The 19,015-nt window shown below is 50.7% G+C and overlaps 1 protein-coding gene across 1 annotated transcript; it reads left to right on the top strand.

Moving 5' to 3' along the window:
- Nucleotides 1–13,942: 13,942 nt before the first annotated feature.
- Nucleotides 13,943–17,602, top strand: FOXF1 (forkhead box F1). The gene is made up of 2 exons (XM_074223163.1): nt 13,943–14,927; nt 16,961–17,602. Exons 1-2 carry the CDS (start codon nt 13,958–13,960, stop codon nt 17,119–17,121), a joined length of 1,131 nt encoding a protein of 376 aa, XP_074079264.1. The 5' UTR covers nt 13,943–13,957; the 3' UTR covers nt 17,122–17,602.
- Nucleotides 17,603–19,015: the final 1,413 nt, after the last annotated feature.

Below are 19,015 nucleotides of genomic sequence, written 5' to 3'. Positions count from 1 at the left end.
CTTGTGTTGCTCTCTGGGTCCGTGTTCTGTGTATGTTTGCGAGGGAGCATGGTGGTGGTGGTGGGAGCCTACTGTTTGCCAGACGGTGTGTCCGTGTCTTTCTTTATGCTCTTTCCCTCTGTAGGCTCCCTGCGCTCTTGTGCTTGCCTCTATCCGGGTTCTCTGCGTCCGGGCTGCGTAAAGTAAACTATATTTGTGCGTGAGAGAACGAGCCCATGGTCTGAGTGTGCCTCTGAGTTTGCGTCTTCTCTGTGTGTGCGCGAATGCATCTGAGCACTGTGTTGTCTCTGTACCTAATTCGGGTATGTCTGTGTGAACGCGCGCGTGCAAGTGCAAGCGTGGGGGTGGGAGGACGTGTGTAAGGACCTCCTGCCGGCTTGGAGCCTTCACCTCAGGCTTGGGCGTCTGTTCCGAGTTCACCAGAGTCGGTTTGCATCTGGTCTGCAGCAACTAACTCCTCCGGCTCTCCAGTTCAAACCGCCAGCAAACAGATCGACAGATTTGCGTATTTACCCCGAACACCCTGGGCCCAGCCAGGGGAGGGAGACCATTTTGTTAGTGGGACTAAAACTGGGCCCGGGTGAAATCCCAGTTCCAGAGGCGCAGTTTACTCGAGTCTGGCCCGGCCACCGCTGGGCCTCCACTCAGAACTCCCACCCCAGTTGCGTGAGAAGCCCTTACTTCCCCCGCCCCACCCCCACCCCAGGCACTCCCTTCCCACGAAGGGCATCACAGCACCGGACCGATCCCAAAGATGGAGGCGAAGGTGGGAGGTGAGGCATCCCCAGTTTCTATTGAATCCAAAAAGGACAATTGAGGCTTGTTGGTGTTTGTGCTCAAAAAGTTATAAACTCAACGTGTGTCCGCATAACCAATTTTGGCTTGATTTTTTTTTTCCTAGAAAAAATCAGAGAACTTTTTGGAAGGAAACCTATAGATTGTTAGAATTTTAGGTTTGAGGGGGTTTTTAAACCCTGCCTCTTATTACCTATGTTGAGCCTAGGCAAATCACAACGTACCTGGACATGTTTCTTCATCTGTAAATTGAGGGAGCCAGACTGGATGACCTTTGGAATCTTTCCTACTTTTTTGTGTGTGATTTTATGAACCCTTCCTTTTACAGTTGAAGCTCAGAGAAAGAGAGTTTCTCAAGATCACCCAGGAGTTTCCCCTATATTTCCCTATATTCCCTCTTTGGGGGTGGGAAATGGTCAGGATATGTAATTTTATGAATATAAGGAACTCTTTCTACTTCCCCCAATGCAGATTGACAGCCCAGAAGGTAGTCAAGGGCCCAGAGATATATACTACACACGGGTCAGGATTGGTACCTGTCTTTCTGAATCAGCCTGATCAAGGGATTTTTAAGCTACTGCTGTTTAGGTGTATTTATCAAGAAGCACAAGTCATCATCGTTGTGGTCATCACCATCTTATTACTAAGCATTTCTTGGCTCTTTAGAATTGAAAGGGAGAGGTCTGACCATGTCAATCAGCTGGGGTCATCCTCTCATTTTACAGATGAACAAACGACTAGGAATCACCTTGGACATATCTGGACTAGAACAGCTGAAAGGAAGGGCACTTTGAATATAATAAATATTTGTCGATGCCCTGGTCTTTGGCCACAAAAGAAATCTCTCTCCAAGGCGAGTACGTGACTTATTTTATGGTAAATCAAACCACGTGTGTAAAAGTGAAGATTCAATGCCTCCAGGAGACACAGTCACATACTAGAGGGCACAGTTTTCAAATCTTGGTAGGACCATAGAGTGGCACAGTGTATCGAGCCCTGGGCCTCTGATACTTAATAGTTGTGTGACCCTGCCTGCCTTTGTATCTTCACTTGTAAAGTGGGCATAATTGCCTACCTCTTAGTGGGTTGCTATTTTAAAGAATTAAATGACATAATATTTGTAAAACAAACTTAGCAGATTCGTAAGTTATACAAATCTTTATTTCCTTTCCTATATAAGGGCAGTAGTTGTATCCAAGATCACCCAGAAAATCAGTGACAGAGTCAAGGTCAGAATGTTCTAAGATTTGATTCCCAGACATGAGATAGTATTGTTTTTAAAATGTATGGATCAAATGCTGAGCATTAAGATCTCATTCCTTTTTCTTAAAAGACTTTTAGCTCCCTTTATTAATTTATGATGTTTTAATTCACCTAGATTGAAGCTTTGATTCCGTTAAAACCTTACTGCCTCACTGATTTCCTTTAAAGATAGCAGTTCACAGTTTTGTTTTAAGGATGAACAAAACAGTGCCATCCCTATTTTATAGATGAAGAAATTAGGACTCAGAGATCTCAAATGACTCATCCAAAGTCACATAGCTAGAAGAAATGGTGGAGCCTGGACTCAAGCACAGTTTTCTTGATCCCAAATCTATTGACCTTTCTAGTAAATTTCTCTATCTCTTCAACTCCATCCCTAACCTTCTGCATGAACTCTTTCCCCCACCCCACCCCATTCAGTGGAGAGCATTGAATCTACAACTGGAAAATTTAGGTTTAAATCTCACCTCTGACATTACCAATGTGATCCTGGGAAAGTTACTTAACCTTCATGGCCTCAATTTCCCCATCTGTAAAAATGAGGGATTTGAATTAAATTGTTTCTGAGTTTCCTACTCTGGATCTATGATACTATTATCCTATGATATCTGCACTCCACTTCTAGCCTAAAATCTCATTGTTCTGGAGGTAGCAGCAGGAGGCAATCCATTTTTTTTCCTCCAGAAAGCAGGTGACAATTTTCACCAGACCCCCAGGAGTGCAACCAGGAGGCCTGATCGCCTTGCCAAGCAACATCTGGGGGTCTTCTTGAAAGTGTCATCTCTATGAGATCTCTCCAGCAAGTCTCAATTAGCCACAAGGGAGAATAACAGGGAGAGTCCTCTTTCCAATAAACGCCCCCGGCCTGGAGCCCTTGGGGAAACAAAGGGCCTCTCGGATCTTTAAAGACCATTAGGAGGAGTTAGGGGAATGACTTCAGGAAGGATTGAGTTTCCCCTACAGTGCAGTTATTTTGGCCGCCAAAGAGCCAATGTGTACCTCATGTACTTTGGAGAAAATGTGGATGAGATTTCTCTCTTTCCAGGATCAAGATGATGGAAGGTTGGTCAGGAGGTGGATCTATTCTTTCTTTCTTTTCCTCTTTCTTGCCCCATACCCTGCCCCCCATTCAGAGACAACAGTATCCGTATGAACATGACTCAGGTAAAAAGTACCCTAAAGTTACTAAAGCTTGAAACTTGGGAAAGGTAATTTCTTTTGTAATATATTTATATGTAATCATTTTTTTCATAGTGAGCATCTAGGCCAACCTTTTCATTTTGCAGATGAAAAAACCGAGATCCATAGAGAGAAATTGGCTTGCCCAAAGTCATACAGCGAACTGAAGTTCAAAATAAAGACTTTAGGAAGGAATGTGAACCTAGAGACATGCTATTCCAAACCCCTTATTTTTTTAAAGAAGAAACTGGACCACGGAGACATTGCAAGACTACTCAAGGTCATGTATTTAAACTGGATCCTCTTACTCCAAACCTAATGCTCTTTCCATCACAATACAGTCATTCTCTCCTTTCCTCAATCCTACCCCAGGGGTGTTGTTTCTGTTGTTATGTCTCAAGCTTGGTGACCCTGTGGCTATTGATCCATGGTGTTTTCTTGGCAAAGAAACTGGAATGATTTGCCTTTTCTTCCTCCAATGAATTGAGGCAAACAGAAGTGACATGCCCAGGGTGATAGAGATAATTGCTTTTTCTGACTTCTACCTTTAGATTAATTCTAAATTACAAGAGGGACAACTATTTAGTTTGCTGCCAAAAAGTCAAGAAGCAACATGATGTAGCACCATAAGAACTGTACCCAGAATTAGAAGGCCTGGCTTTGAGTTAATCTAACATTTAATAGCTATACGATTATGCATAACTCATTTAGTATCGCAACCTCAGTCTCCTCATCTGTTCAATGGAGTTAACAGTGCACAATTTCACTGACTTTTCCCTAGAAAAGCTCCTCAAAAGCTATAGAAATGTAAGATGTTATTGCATTTGCTATTAGTGTTTTTCTTTTCTTTTTCTTTGTTTTTAAACTTCAAATTCCCACTTCTCTCCCTTCTCCCAATCCCTCCTCCAACAGAGAGAAAGCAAGTAATTTGATAGAGGTTAAAAATATGTAGTCATGCAAAACATAAAACGTTTCCATTATGTTATTATCATTATTATTATTGTCATCGCCATATCAGTCACCAGATTTCCACTGTTTTATAGTATAGAACAAGATTTCCTTTGCCTCAGCACGATCTCCATTGCTCTTTTGCATCATTTGATGCCCGCTGATTTTAGAGGCCTCCAGCCCCTCTAGTGTTAAGAGGAGCAATTACACCCCCATGCTACCCCCCCTCCCCACATACTTCCCCAAGCACCATTTAATTTTAAAATTTGAGCGGATCACAAGGAGACTCCTAAATCCCTTTGCTTTCTCTATGTGCTCTAAGCTTTCTCCATCACAGATGTGTTTCTGGGGAAGGAAAGAGACTAAGAAATGCAATTGATAGCAGCAGCAGCAAAACGGTGGTGAAGAGTAGCTTCGATCAGAATGCTGAGAATGTCAGATCTGAGACAATAACCTCTAGACTACCCTCTCATTTTTAGAGGGGGAAAACAGGAGGCCCTAAAAGGCAACTTGAGAAACTCAAAGTCACAGCATTAATAATTTTAGACTTAAATTGAACCTTGTAGAAGGAGAGTTGGAAGGGACCCGAATGATCTCGAGGTCCAAAATACTCAATTTACAGAACAGAAAATAGGCCCAGTGAAGTGACCTGAGAAAAATCTAAATAGTCAGAATCAGTGTTTTGACTACACATATGCCAACATAGAGAATTAAAAGGGTTTTCCCAGGCCTTTCATTACTATTTTTTTGTGTGTTCAAATTCTATATAAACCTTGTTTGGAATGGTTCCCCATCTCCCACCCTCAGACCTTGGGGGAGCTCTTGGGAGCTCTTGGGAGCTCAAGTTGATTTAAGCTCCCAAAGAGAGCTCTGGCCAAGTTAGCTAGTAGAGGAACCCTTGGGATCAGGAGTTGATTGCTAAAAGCAATGAGGGTGTATCGGCACCAGGCACCACCCTACATGACTAAATAATCCTCTTAGGGTCAGGGATCAAATCAGGTGCAGGTAGAAACGAGTGGAGCTGGGCAAACGAGCAGAACGTGGCTCCTGGGTGCGTTCTCTTTGCCGGGCCAACTCTGACGTGGAGCACTGTGGTGAGCCCAATGCCCAATGTCCACCTCCTGGGAGGCAAAACCAAAACCAATTCCTTTTCTTTCTTTCTTTCTTTCTTTCTTTCTTTCTTTCTTTCTTTCTTTCTTTCTTTCTTTCTTTCTTTCTTTCTTTCTTTCTTTCTTTCTTTCTTTCTTTCTCCTTCCTTTCTCCTCCTCCCCCTTCCTCCTTCTTCTTCCTTCTCCTTTTCTTCTTCAAGAGTTTTTTTTGGGGGGGGGGAGAAGAGGGAAGTGTTGCTGCTAAGGTTAAAACCTATGGATTATCTGAAGCTTTCTTCAGATTTAAGTATGTCTTTAAGTCATCTGATGCAAAAGAGATCCTGGACAAAACAAAGAATGCATGAGAGAGACAGCAGTTCATTGCCTTACTTTGCTATTTCCTTTATTCTCTACCTACTGGAGTCAGCAGAAAACATCTTTAGACCTCTGAAGTGGATTATCATGTTGGTATATAAGCTTCTTTTCTTGGTGTCCCTCTATCTGTTCTAGATGTTTCTCTCTGACCTCTCTTTTTGCCCCCAATCTCTTTGAATGCTTATTGAGGACTTTGACGTGTATAGGCAGGGACCTACCTGTCGGTCTTCATTTTAGTTTCTCTCCAGGTCTCTTTGCCCTATTGGTCTTGCTACCTTAGTTCTCCTTAAACACTTCATTAGAATTAGATTAGCAGATGACTCCCTTTATTTCTTGTATCTCCATATCTCCCTGTACCCTGTCTCTCTCATTCTGTCTCTGCCTCTTGGTCTCTGGCTTTTTCTGTGAGTACCCCTTGGTCTCTTGCTAAATTCTTATATGAAGAACTTTTAACTGAATTAATCAGCATCTTCTCTATGTGCCCCCATGCCTCTCTCTACATATATTATCTTTTTGTCTGCCCTCCTCTCACTTTCTCTGTCTGTCTCTGTCCCTGTCTGTCTGCCCCGCCATCCTCAAAGTTTTCTTTTCCCACTTCTAAGTCATCCTACTGCTGAGAACTCATCAATACTGCCAGTTTTAGGAGGAGGTGGGGGTGAGGTAGGCCAGGTAGTGCAATGTTAAGGAGCTCTCAATTTATTTTGAAAAATAGATATGTAATTTCAACCAGGTTCTGAAGACCATTTTCTGCTGGAGCACATGATAGATAAATTCTTGTGCATACACACACCTAGTACACATGTACACCTTTTACTGATGAAGTAAGTAAAAATCCTCTTTATTGAGGAGACCACTGTTGTGAGGGAATGATTTCTTAGGTTCCAGTCTAAAAGGAAACATAACTGGGAAACAATAGGAAGAGTGTCTATGTCTCCTCATTTCATGATTACATCCTGGGACATAGGTCAAATAAAATTCTTTTAGGAAATCATGTTGAGTCTCTTGCAACTTTTACATAATGGATTAAGCTAATTTTCTCTTTTCTAGGAAATGAAATTTTTCCTCCATAACTTTTTACCTCATCTAGATATTCAGATGATACAATGGAACCCATCTATTTGAATATTTATAAATCAATATTTATTTATATGGCTTATATAGGCTGTTCCAAAAGTCATAATTCACATAGCTATAATAGTTTAAAAATGCACTGATTTTTGGAACAATCTGCATTTGATGAGAATACATGAGAAACCTATGAATATATATAGACACACCTAAAGGTTTGGAGGCAAATGTTTCTCCTTGATTAAGAAATTTTAAAATCCTGGCCCATGTTAACTAATTTATTCACTTCCCCAATCCCCATCATTTCTTGGGAGTTGATTTTTTTCTATTCTCTCCATTGCTTTCTCATTCTTTCCCCCTCTTTCCCTTCCCAGCCAGAATTGATATCCACTAGGAGTGTGTAACTTCTGTAAGATAACACATGGAAGTAGCAGTCAGTCTCTCTCTCTCTCTCTCTCTCTCTCTCTCTCTCTCTCTCTCTCCCCCCCCCCATTCTCCCCCTTTCATCAGCTTCTTTCATTTGGAAGAAGGAGGTCCCAAAATACTTGAGGAAAATATTCTAGGTATCTATCAAAAAGCAACTGTAAGGAACAAGGATAAAAATACATTGGGATATATTAAAAATCTCTGTGGGAAGACATAGAACCCCGGAGATTGTATATTGGATCGAAATAGTAATGTTCTGAGGTTAATATCTTTAGGACTGGTTTCTGTTCCATGGAGTATGTTTGCTGCTAAAGCCAGAAAACTCCCAAAAATCTCGAAGTGAAGAGGGCTGTAAATTCCTAGGCTGTAATGTTGTCAAATATTTCATTGAAGAACGTCATGGAAAATGTGTGCTTTCAGCTAAAAGGGCCAAGTGGAAGGGGCAAGCTCAGGACTAAAGCAACAGAGACACAATGCTTTTTTTCCCCCCTGACCAAAAAATGAACCTCTCCTTAATGTAGAGTTGACAGAGGGAGATTAACTGTCCCACCCCCTCTTGCTGGGGAACCTAACAACAGCTGTACCCCATATCTTGGCCCCTACAGTTTGGGGGGCAAATCTCTTTGCTTCTGCCTATTGCTACCATCTGTCTCTGCCATTGCTAGCCTATCTCCTCTACTGATATGGCTTGCAAAGGCCAATTCATCTTTCCAGACCAAAATGAGAGGATGGTGTTTTTGTTTATTTGGCTTGTTTGTTTTTAACCTGGCTTCCTGGGTTGCAGCATTAGAGGAAAGATGGCATAAATGCCCCAAGTCATCCTTTCATCTACCTAAATGAGCCTAGCCTTGAACCTGGAAAGGGTAGATCAACCATGCCTGTGGCACACAGGAAAGAGGGATGGATGACCTCGTATTTGAACAGAGATTGGTCAAGAGACCTGAGCTATGAGGTAGAGAAAGAAGGAAGGAAGGAAGGAAGGAAGGAAGGAAGGAAGGAAGGAAGGAAGGAAGGAAGGAAAGAAAGAAAGAGAAAGGAAAGAAAGAAAGAAAGAAAGAGAAAAGAAAAGGAAGATAGAGAAAGAAGGAAGGAAGATAAAGAAAGGAAGAGAGAAAGAAAAGGAAGGAGGGAAAGAAAGAAAAGGAGAGGAAGAGGAGGAGAAGAAAGAGAAAGAAAAAATGGAGAAGAAAAAATAATTCCCCCACGTCTTTCACGGACATATGGCTGGAGGAGGAAAAAGTCAGTCTCCTCAAAACACAAGATCTCGGAAAGTGACACCCACTGACTTGCCGCTTAAGGCAGAGCTGGACATCACTCTGTCTGTGTGTTCCAAGCTTCCTGGCCACAGTTTTTTTTTTTTTTTTTTTTTTTTTTTTTTTTTTTTTTAAGAAATGCTGGCTGATGGAGCCTGGGGACCAAGGTAGTGACGCCAAGAAAATGTCCTTAATATCAGTATCACTCTCTCACCACACACACGCACACACACACGCACACACGCACGCACAGTGCATAAATATAGACATATACGCAAATAACAAAGTGGAGCCAATTTAAGGCCATTGTACGCATTATCTCCCCAATAGTGTGCTTCGCTCACAACAAGGCTCCCTTCTACCCGTTTTACCCTTATTCAGTCTCCAAACTCCAAGAGATATGCATGCAATTCGTTATACCCAGTTCTCCTAGCCTTATGTGCCTAAATGTGCATATTCTCTATATTGCCACCATCTATTTCACAGATGTGCAACACGTCTGTGTGTTCTATCGGTGCCCTGTCAACGCCTTGAAGTTCTGTCCAAATTCGCCAAAAGCCAATCTTCTCATCTCCCCGACGTGAATTAACCCTGCCACTCCCGCCTCTTGCCTTCCTACCTTATGTAAACGTTTAGGGATCAATTTGCAAGGGGCTAAAGCTAGAACTTGGGTAGGGGCGGGAGCGCTGGGGCTGGGGAGAAGGCTCTGAAAGCAGGGCAGGACTGAGCGGGGGCGGGAGGCTGTTGGGGGCTGCTTTCTGTGAGTGAAGTCACTGGCGTTAATGAAAAGCAGGGGGAGAGGAGAGGGGCGCGCGCCTGCCGGTGCCCTCTCGGTGGGTGGTCCGCGCTCTCTGATAAACACGCGGCCCCTTCTGCAGGGGAGCGCCCGCTCTACAGACTGCGAGTCACAATACCACCTAGATCCATTTCCATACTCGGATTACAAGCTCCGTTACTGCAGAGTCGAGTTCACTTAAGCAATTAGCCAGTAAAAATACCTTCGGTCAAGGAAAGAGGAAGAAGTTTCTGATTTGTCTATTTTTACACAAAACACCCGACTCCCCCCTTTAAATCGAAGCTAGGAGACTGCTGGACAATAAGACTAATAAGAGTTGGGGGGATCAGGCTTTAATGTCCTTTTGGATTTTTAGGTGAACCCTAAACTCGATGGACCTCCCCCTATGCTTGAAGCCCTGGTAAGAGTCTCCAGTCAGTGTATTTTACCTGTCTGGATATTCTTGGGGGAGGGAGGATCCTGTTTATACGGTTTCGTTGGTTGGTGGGTCAAAGAGAGTCTATGCTCCCAGAGGCATGACACCTAGCTCTTGGTCTGGTCTGGGGTGACGCATGCTAAAGGAGGAAAGAAGCACCCATCTCGCTTCTCCGCCAGACTTCAGATCTCTGGTGCAGTTTCTTGAGTTGGTCCCCAATTCCACCCCACCCACCCACCCAGGCAGACTTTGGTGTAAAGGGTTAGTCTGGTTCTAAGAGCTATTAAATTGTAGGTTCCTACACCAGGGGCCCTCCCCGATGCCTATTGTGGAAATGGGGGTCTCTGAATAAAATACCGTTTAATGAAAGCGACTTTCCTTCCAAAAGACTAGAGCAGTTCCATAGTAAACTCCCTCTACAGCCTCTTCCAAAAGATTTTAGCATAACTATAGTTCTCTCCCTCTGCAGCCTCTTCCAAAAGATTTTAGCACAACTATAGTTCTCTCCCTCTGCAGCCTCTTCCAAAAGATTTTAGCACAACTATAGTTCTCTCCCTCTGCAGCCTCTTCAAGAGGAAGAGATATGACAAAGTAAAATGTAAGAATTCGCAATTATAAGTGAATAGGTAAGAACAGTCTGTTAACAGTCTGGAGAACTAGGTTCTATTTCCTACAACTGGAAGTGTTTGTGTGTGTGTGTGTGTGTGTGTGTGTGTGTGTGTGTGTGTGTGTTTCTCAGGCAAGCCCACGTGGGCCTTACTTTATCTGTAAAGCAAGAAGGTTGACCAGATGTTCTCTGAGGTCCCTTCTGACATTCTGTGAACATGGAAAACTATGTCCAAGGTGTCCCCTGAGTGAGCTTGGTTTCTCTCTTAATAGCTGAGTGCAATTCCTTTCTTCCTCCCCCTTTCCCCAAATACTTCCCACAGTCAATCTGCTTAGGCTTTGGGAATCGAATGCTTTCTAGAAGATTCTCATTAGCCAGGACACCTTGGAATGGAATGAATCTCCCCAACCTTCTTGTTTTTCAAATTGACCCTGCTGTTTCCCCGCTCCAGAAAAGCAGGGTTTGGTTTTCGTCAGCCTAGAGGAAAAGCGGTAACCTGCCTTTCAGAAGGGCTCCCTGGGCTTCCATCCTCAAAGACGCCGAATGAGAGAACGGGTCCCGCCCCGTACAGCAGCTGGAGACACAGGCGCCTCCAGAGAGTAGGGGCTAAAAGTCCCACACAGGCTTTCGCACTGAGTCTCCTGAGGGAGCAGGGGACGGCCGAACAGAGGGGGAAACCATGAAGGTGATGCTATGGAATGACCTGACTTCTCCTTTCCCCAATATGGAGCCACGGATGTTGTGGGGGGGGGGGGGTGCCAGAGATCGGGACCCTTGGCCAGGATAGCAGTGGCGGGTAGGCTAAAGCCATCGAGACTGCCTTTCACTGTTCACCCCGAGCATGTGGAAGAGGCCCGATTGCAAACTCCAACCCGGATGTAGGCAGTCTCTGGCTTCGGGGCTTAAAACCAACCGCATTCTGTCCCTGCCTAGCCTCCAACCCGAAGTCGGTGCAGGCTTCCCTACTCAAAGTTCCGCCGCTGAAGTCGGAGGAATTTCTCCCCCTCCATTTGCGCTCGCTACCCAGAGACGTCAGCAGCGACCCCACTTCCCCTGGACTCCCCTCCCGGGCGCTCCCGGCTGCAGAGGCAGCTACTGCCGTGTGACTGAAGGGGGGGGGTGTTAAGAAAGCAGGGAGACTGTGTGTCTTTGTGTGTGTCCGTGGGTGTCTGTATTTGTGCCTGTGTGTCCGTGTGTATATCTGCGTGTGTGACTCTGTGTGTGTGTGTGTGTGTGTGTGTGTGTGTGTGTGTGTGTGTGTCCGTGTCTTGGCCAGGACAGGAGTGCTGGGTAAGCTGTGTGTGACTATGTGTGTCTGTGTTTCCATGTTTGTGTGTGTGTGTGTGTGTGTGTGTGTTCGCAACGCTGTGCTGGGGGGAGGGGAGGCAGGGACCCTGATCCTGGGAGGGTTGGGGAGAATCCGTTCTTCGGGGACACGATCTAACGCGGGAAGCCTGCCGCCCTGGCACCGCTGGAAGTCGCGGACCAGGACTGGGCGCTGGGAAGCCCCTCTGACCCGGGCTTCTGCACAGACTGGCCAGGCGCCCCGAAGGCGACTTCGCGTCTCCCCGCCAAGGCTTTGAGTTGCAGAGGGAGGTGGGGAAGAAGGGAGGGGGAAAGGAGGGGGAGGAGGGCCCTTGGGGAAACCCGATAGGCATCTTGTCTTTTGAAAAGCGCCAGGGGCCGGCGGAGAGCTCACCTAAAGTGTGGGCGCACACGCCGGTCCCTCTCCCCAGCCGGCGCGGAGCCTCTGTCCCCAGCAGTCCGCCTCCGATTCTAGCGGTGACCCGTGAAAGGCCACCTTTCGGTGAGCTTCTCCTGAGCCCCGCAACGGCCCGGCGCGCTGCCCTCCCCGCCCCATCCCGCGCTCCAGCCGCCGCGCCGCCGCTCCCTTCTCCGGCCCCAGGAGGCAGAGGCAGCGACTGGGCGAAAGCAAGAGACCGCGCACCCCCCCCCCCCCAAGCCCGGAACGCCCCAAGTTCCGAGGGACTTACCTTGGCCGGGGCAGCCAGGGTGGCTTGCTGGGAAGCCCGCTCGGACGCTGGGCTGCAGTGCAGCGGCTGTCTCTTCCCGCGGCCCCCGCCCCCCGCCCCTCGCTGCAGCCGCCCCCCCCCCCATCGCGCGCGCACACACACGCGCACACACACACACACACGCACATACACGCGCACACACAGACACACACACACACACACACACGCACGCTCCCCCTTTGCGCCTGGTGTGCACACGGGCGCCGCGGAGTGTGCGCGGGGCCGAGCGTGCGGGGCGCGCCCGGGGGGCCGCCTCCCTCAGAGCGCCGGCACCCCGCACTAATATTTATATTGCAAAGATCTAAACAAGCAGCCAGATAGGCTGCCCAGACGACTCCAGTGGAGCAGAAAGGGGGCATGCAAAGCGCTGCCCGTTTTTTTCTTTATTAAAGAATCTCCCAGAGCGTGTTTACACTGGACTGTATAAACATCCTGCCAGGTCCCCCCCTCCCAGCTTAGGCATCGGCCCCGCGCCTTGGAAGGCTCGGGGCCGGGCGCCCGGCGATCTGGCCGGCCCGGGCTCCCTCGCTTCCCGAGCCGCAGCCCGGCCCCCGAGGCCCGGGAACCCCCGGAGTCCCCAGCCGCCCCGGGCCGCCGACGCGGCCGCAGACAAAGCCACCGCGCCGCGCTTTCGTTTTCCCCAGGAACCCTCAGGACTCTGGGGCTTCCGAAAAGTCAGGCGGGGGGAGGCGTGCAGCGGCCCCCCGGGAACAAGGGCCCCTCCGAGCGCTCCTGTCGAGGGGGGGCCCTGGGGTGGGGGGGTGAGCGTTTGGGAATGGGGGGGCCCTGCCCTGAAAGCGGAGGCTTGACGGACGAGTGGCCCGGACTTGTGGGAGGCGGCGGTGCGGCTCGGGCTTGGGAAGCCCAGGCAGGGCTGCGCTGCGGGGTGGGGGTGGGGGACAGGGGGACGCGAGCCCCGGGAGAAGCGCCTGGGATCCTGCCCATGCTCTGCAAGGCTGGCAGACGGAGCTGGGGGCGGGATCTGGAGGGGAGCCAGGGGTCGGGGGAGCCAGGGCAGGGGAGTGTGAAGGTCCCTTTAAGTGCCCATCAGGGGAAGGGGGTGGGGGCAGCGGGGGGAGGGAAGGAGCGGAGCCGGGGGAGGTCGGGGCGGGGGAAGTCCTCCCGCTCCTTACGTCTGACCGACTGTCAGGAGACGACAGATGCGGCTGCCCAGAGATAAAGTGAAAGGCGATCTCCGGCGGGAGCGCACAGTCCGGAGCCTCCCTCCCGAGCGGCCACTTCGGGGAGCCTGAGGCTCGCTGCCGGCCGCCCGGGGCCTCCCGTAGCGCCCCTCCCCCGCCCTCGGCCCCCCCCCCCGACTCCCCAAAGCGGAGTCCCCGGGGCCTCGCTGAAGAGCCTGTCCCTGCTCTTCTGGGAGGGCCCGAGCGGAGCGGGAAGAGGCGGGGAGGGGGAGAGGGGGGAGAGGAGAGAGGGGAGACAGAGCGGGAGGGAGGGGGGGCCGGCGGCGGCCGCGGACTTAGGGAGCTTCTCCCGAGCCAGGGGGAGGGCCGCCGGGCCCGGGAAAGGGGGGGCCGGGGGGGAGGGGAGGGGTGTGCAACCGAGCGCTCTGGAAAAGTTGCAGCAGATGACGGCAGAGGTGAAGCAGGCTCCCTTCTCTCAGCCCCCTCCTCTTCCTCCCTCCTCCTCCTCCTCCTCCTCCTCCTCGGCGCAGAGCAGCGGCGGCAGCGGCGGCGGCGGCAGCAGCCACCCGATGTCCTCCGTCCCGGAGAAGGCGCAGCCCCACGGCGGCGGCGGCGGCGGCGGCAGCGGCGGCGGCCCGGCCATGGACCCCGCCGCGCCGGGCGGCTCCAAGGCCAAGAAGACGAACGCGGGGATCCGGCGGCCGGAGAAGCCGCCCTACTCGTACATCGCGCTCATCGTCATGGCCATCCAGAGCTCGCCCAGCAAGCGGCTGACGCTGAGCGAGATCTACCAGTTCCTGCAGAGCCGCTTCCCCTTCTTCCGCGGAGCCTACCAGGGCTGGAAGAACTCGGTGCGCCACAACCTCTCGCTCAACGAGTGCTTCATCAAGCTGCCCAAGGGGCTGGGCCGCCCGGGCAAGGGCCACTACTGGACCATCGACCCGGCCAGCGAGTTCATGTTCGAGGAGGGCTCCTTCCGCCGCCGGCCGCGGGGCTTCAGGAGGAAGTGCCAGGCGCTCAAGCCCATGTACAGCATGATGAACGGGCTGGGCTTCAACCACCTCCCCGACACCTACGGCTTCCAGGGCTCGGCCGGGGCCATCTCCTGCCCGCCCAACGGCCTGGCCCTGGAGGGCGGCCTCGGCATGATGAACGGCCACTTGCCGGCCAACGTGGACGGCCTGGGCCTGCCGGGCCACTCGGTGCCCCACCTGCCCGCCAACGGCGGCCACTCCTACATGGGCAGCTGCGCCGCCTCGGCGGGCGCCGAGTACCCGCACCCCGAGGGCTCCGTGTCCGCCTCCCCGCTGCTGGCCGGCGGCGGGGTCATGGAGCCGCACTCCGTCTACTCGGGCTCCGCCTCCGCCTGGCCGCCCTCGGCCTCGGCCGCCGCGCTCAACAGCGGCGCCTCCTACATCAAGCAGCAGCCCCTGTCCCCCTGCAACCCCGCCGCCAACCCCCTGTCGTCCAGCCTCCCCGCGCACTCCCTGGAGCAGCCTTATCTGCACCAGAACAGCCACAACCCAGCCGATCTCCAAGGTGGGTGAGCCCGGGGGAGGGCGGGGGCGCGGGGGGAGGGGGCGGCCGGGGACCTCGGACCCCAGGCCCGGCTACGTAGTGGTTTGTGTGTGTGTTTGTGTGTGTGTGTGTGTGTGTGTGTGTGTGTGTGCCCATGACCTTGCACGCACCCCTGCTCCACTAAAAAGAGAAAGTCGAGCTAGAGACGCTGCGAAAGATGCTGGTGCACTCCCTCGAGTGGCATTTCTTTAGAAGGTTTTCTGTCAAACACACTTGTGTCCATGCAGGGTCAAATGGATCCCCTTTCCCACCCCTTCTCTTTGCAAAACTTAAAACCTGGGGGGCAATCGAGGCTTCTGGGTTTGAGCTCTGGGAAGGAGCTCTGCATGGCCTTCCCCAGTCCCTGTGCCGGCCCAAGGTCTGGGGTGCTACGGATGCTTGAGAAGCCCACCGTGAATAATGCCCCACCAAGGCTTCCAAAGGCCGCTCTTAAACAATACTTGAAGTTTTCACCCCGTTGACTTGTTAGTTGTTTTGTTTTTCCAAAGAAAGCCTTGAAAGCTTCCCAGGGCCTCTGTGTTCTTCAGGCCCAGTTCCTTCTGAAGGACCTGAAAAGCCGGGGGAGAACTCTGCCTTCCCTGGGAGCTGGGACCTGGGCCTGAGAGGAGGCAGTAGAACAGCAGGGGTCAGAGAGCTTTTTGGAGGAGGGCTGGAGTGGCCTCCGAGTGTTTGTGGATCCAGGGCCCGGGCTGCTCTGGAGGCAGCTCAGGGTTAGGGGGGGGCGTCCTCTGACTTTACTGATGTTAGGGTAGAGCAAAGGCAGGCCTCACTGTCACTCTTGGGGAAGAGGCTGACCAGATGAGGTCTCCCAGCTGGCTTCTTGGGCTCCGGGTTTCAAGACCAAGCGTGTCCTCCACAGGGAGACTCCCATCCCAACTCGGGGAAGGAAAATTTAAAAATATCTCCCCCTCTCCCTAATCCCCAGCTCATTGCCAATCCTCTCCCTTCTCAGGCCTTGTTTTGGAAACTTGTTTGCACTCAGCCAGAGGCCTGTCACTTAGGGCTTCCTTGGAACTAGGGTGCCCTTCTCTGGAGACCAGGTCTGGCTTGATTAGCAGGACTGGGGGAGTCTCGGGGGCTCCCCATTAGAGCCTGATCCATTGGCTGTATGGGGGGGGGCGGGGAGAACAGTTATCCTCAAAGAGCAGGGCTTCCGAACTGAGTTCCGAACAAGTTCACGCGGTCCTTCCTCCACTTTTCAACTCCGGCCGAGGGACTTTGCCTGCAACATTTCTGCCTCACTTTCCCCCAAACCCCTCTTTCTGGGAGTTGCCCAGGGGATCAGATTATAACGGTTTGTAGACTACTGTCCCGGAACAAGGGGAGCGGGTCTTTCCAGTCGGGGGGTTGGGCCCTCTAGGAAGTCATGCTCGAACAGGGCAGTGGCGCCTTCTGAAGTATTTTCTTAGCCTGGGACCTCAGGCGGAGGACTTGATCGACCTCCCCTTTGCCGGGCAGGTGACCCCAGGATCTCTCTGTCCCTCCCCCCAGGCCCCCCGCCATACACAGGCACAGCAATGTCCCCAGTCTCCGAGACCCTCAGAGGAATCTCGGAGCAGCCGGAGGCAGCGGAGGGGCTAGATTGTGCCTCCAGGCTTCAAGGCTTCCTGCAGACCTCCCGCCGCCAGGTTAACTCCAGCCGGGCGCCTAGGGAGAGTGGGGATTAGCTGGGCCGGGTGCAGTCAATTTGCCCCGGCGACCTGGGGAAAAAAGGGGTAATAGGTTCCTCTTTCTTTCCCCCTCCAGTTCCCAGACCTGTCTCCCTCCTTCACACCTTCCCTGGTGCGTGTGTGTGCGTGTGTGCGTGTGTGTGTGTGTGTATGTGTGCGCGTGCGTGTGTATGTGTGTGTGCGTGCGTGTGTGTGTGTGTGTGTGCATGTGTTTGGGGGAAGAGGGAGAGAGCTGGGCCACGTCCCTACAAACCGCTCTCCCTTTGAAGACCAGCTCTCCAACCGTCTCTTCTGTGGCCTTCCCTCCCTCTCTCCCCTCCGCAGGCATCCCCCGCTACCACTCTCAGTCTCCCAGCATGTGTGACCGAAAGGAGTTCGTCTTTTCGTTCAACGCTATGGCCTCCTCTTCGATGCATTCCGCAAGTAGCGGCTCTTATTATCACCAACAAGTGACCTACCAGGACATCAAACCCTGTGTCATGTGATGGCGGGACACAGAAGGCGCCCCCTGCCCCGTCACAGGGTGAAGAGACCTCGAAAAACTGAAGGAAACCGAAAAAGAAACTGATGAATTCTTGAGGTATAAGCCAGCAGCAGCGGCGGCAGCAGCAGCAGCAGCAGCAGCAGACGACGAAGCGTTTGGCCTCTGGGGCCTACCGGGAGAGGAAAGCCAAAGGGAGTGCATCTTGGGTCGGGGGTCAGAGCTGTTCCCAACTCCTGCGCCTCACCCCCCACCTCCGCCCTCAGGCTCCAATGCTCCTTTCTAGTGTAGATTGGGACCTAGGCTGACCGTCAGCATTTGAGAATCGAAGTTCAGATCCCTTTGGAGCCAACCAGCCCCACCGGATCCGGATGGCAAGGTGCTCTGTTTGGGGGCCCCCTCCCCCCCAAATGCCTGAGGGAAAAAAAAATCTGCGCAGTTTTGTTTTGTTTTCAAATCCCTCTCTCTTCCTCCTGGGACGTGAACGCGGGCAGGGAAAGACGGCGGGTCGGGGAGGGCGGGGACATGTGAAATCCAGTAATTATCAAAGACTTATTTTGTCGGTTTGAATATTTATCTTTTTGTTGTCGTTGTCGTTGAAAGAATGTCTTATAAAGGACGTCTTCCCCCTCCCCCAACACCCCATCATGCGGGGTCTTCGCCCTTAGCCCGGATTCTCTTCAGCTCGACCCCGAGTGGAAGCTACAGACCAGTTGCTGTTTTCCGAAACCACTCTCTGCTTCACGTCAATTAATAAAAGAAAATTCCACCTAAACTCAAATGACAGCGAGCCAAAGAAGTGAGGCCGTCGCCCTCTGTTTTGCTCCCCCCCCCCCCACCCCTCAACAGTCGGCGTGACCTTTTCTGCATCATCCGTGGGGCTCTTTGTTTGTTTTCCACCCACACCAACCGATGATTCCTTTCCGATCTCTACTGTAAACTTTCTGGTCCAAGCCTGAGCATTGGGCTCTGGAGGCTGAAAAGCAGCAGTTGGCTAGGATTTAAGAGAAAAGCTACTAATTCCAAAGTGGATTCAGGATCGCCGGGACACAGAAAGATTAAGGCACTTTTTAAAACAAAAATAGCAAGGCTCATCCTGTTATTTATTCTCCTTTTTTTTCCTAATAATCGAAACACCACGTCGGCTCCGTGGATCAGTATTAAACGGTGTGTACCTCGTTGGCAATATTTGCCATGTAGATTTGTTTTTTAGTTATCCATTGTAAATTTGAAACAAAGTCGGATCTGTGTAAAGACAAATTTCCATATGTTTTATATAAATATATATATAATGAAAGACTATCCCCGCCCCCCCCCCCTTTTGTATGTTGGCTGCGCCGGGCAGCGTTTGTGACACCTATTTTTAAGCTTTTCTTCTGCACTGTATAAAATGATAATTAATGACGTGCCCCTTGTGTACCCTTTTCAAAAAAAAAATAGAACAAAAATAAAAACATGTATAGCATTTGTATATGGTCTTCACACTTGTATGAACCATAAATAAAACAGCACGAGTATTTTACCAGCAGCGGGACTTCAGAGTATCGTGCACACTCTCCCAGGGAGAAGGCAGAGGCCCCAGTGATTCCCAATGGTTTCCACAATCTTTCCATTGTTCTATTTACTCCCCGATTTAGGTCAGTCTTGCATAGAGCTAATAGCTATTAGAGATCTCGTCTCTGAAAGTCCTTTCCAGCCTCCAAATTCTGGGGTTCTATTCCTGCTCTCTGCTCCTTTGCCGCATTGTATCTTCTCCTTTAAAGAAATAACTTCAAATTTCGAAGAAAAACCGGAGAGGTTTCTCCCGTTCTAAAGTGGAAATGGAATCTTGACTTTTCCCTTCCCATTAGGAATGTCCGAGTTGATTCAGCACTGGAAAACCTTCCGGCGCTATATAA

The sequence above is a fragment of the Macrotis lagotis genome, chromosome 1, assembly GCF_037893015.1.
Source record: "Macrotis lagotis isolate mMagLag1 chromosome 1, bilby.v1.9.chrom.fasta, whole genome shotgun sequence".
NCBI lineage: Eukaryota > Metazoa > Chordata > Mammalia > Peramelemorphia > Peramelidae > Macrotis > Macrotis lagotis.
The sequence above is the reverse complement of the archived record's forward strand: the minus strand, read 5'-3'. Positions and strand labels throughout refer to the sequence as shown.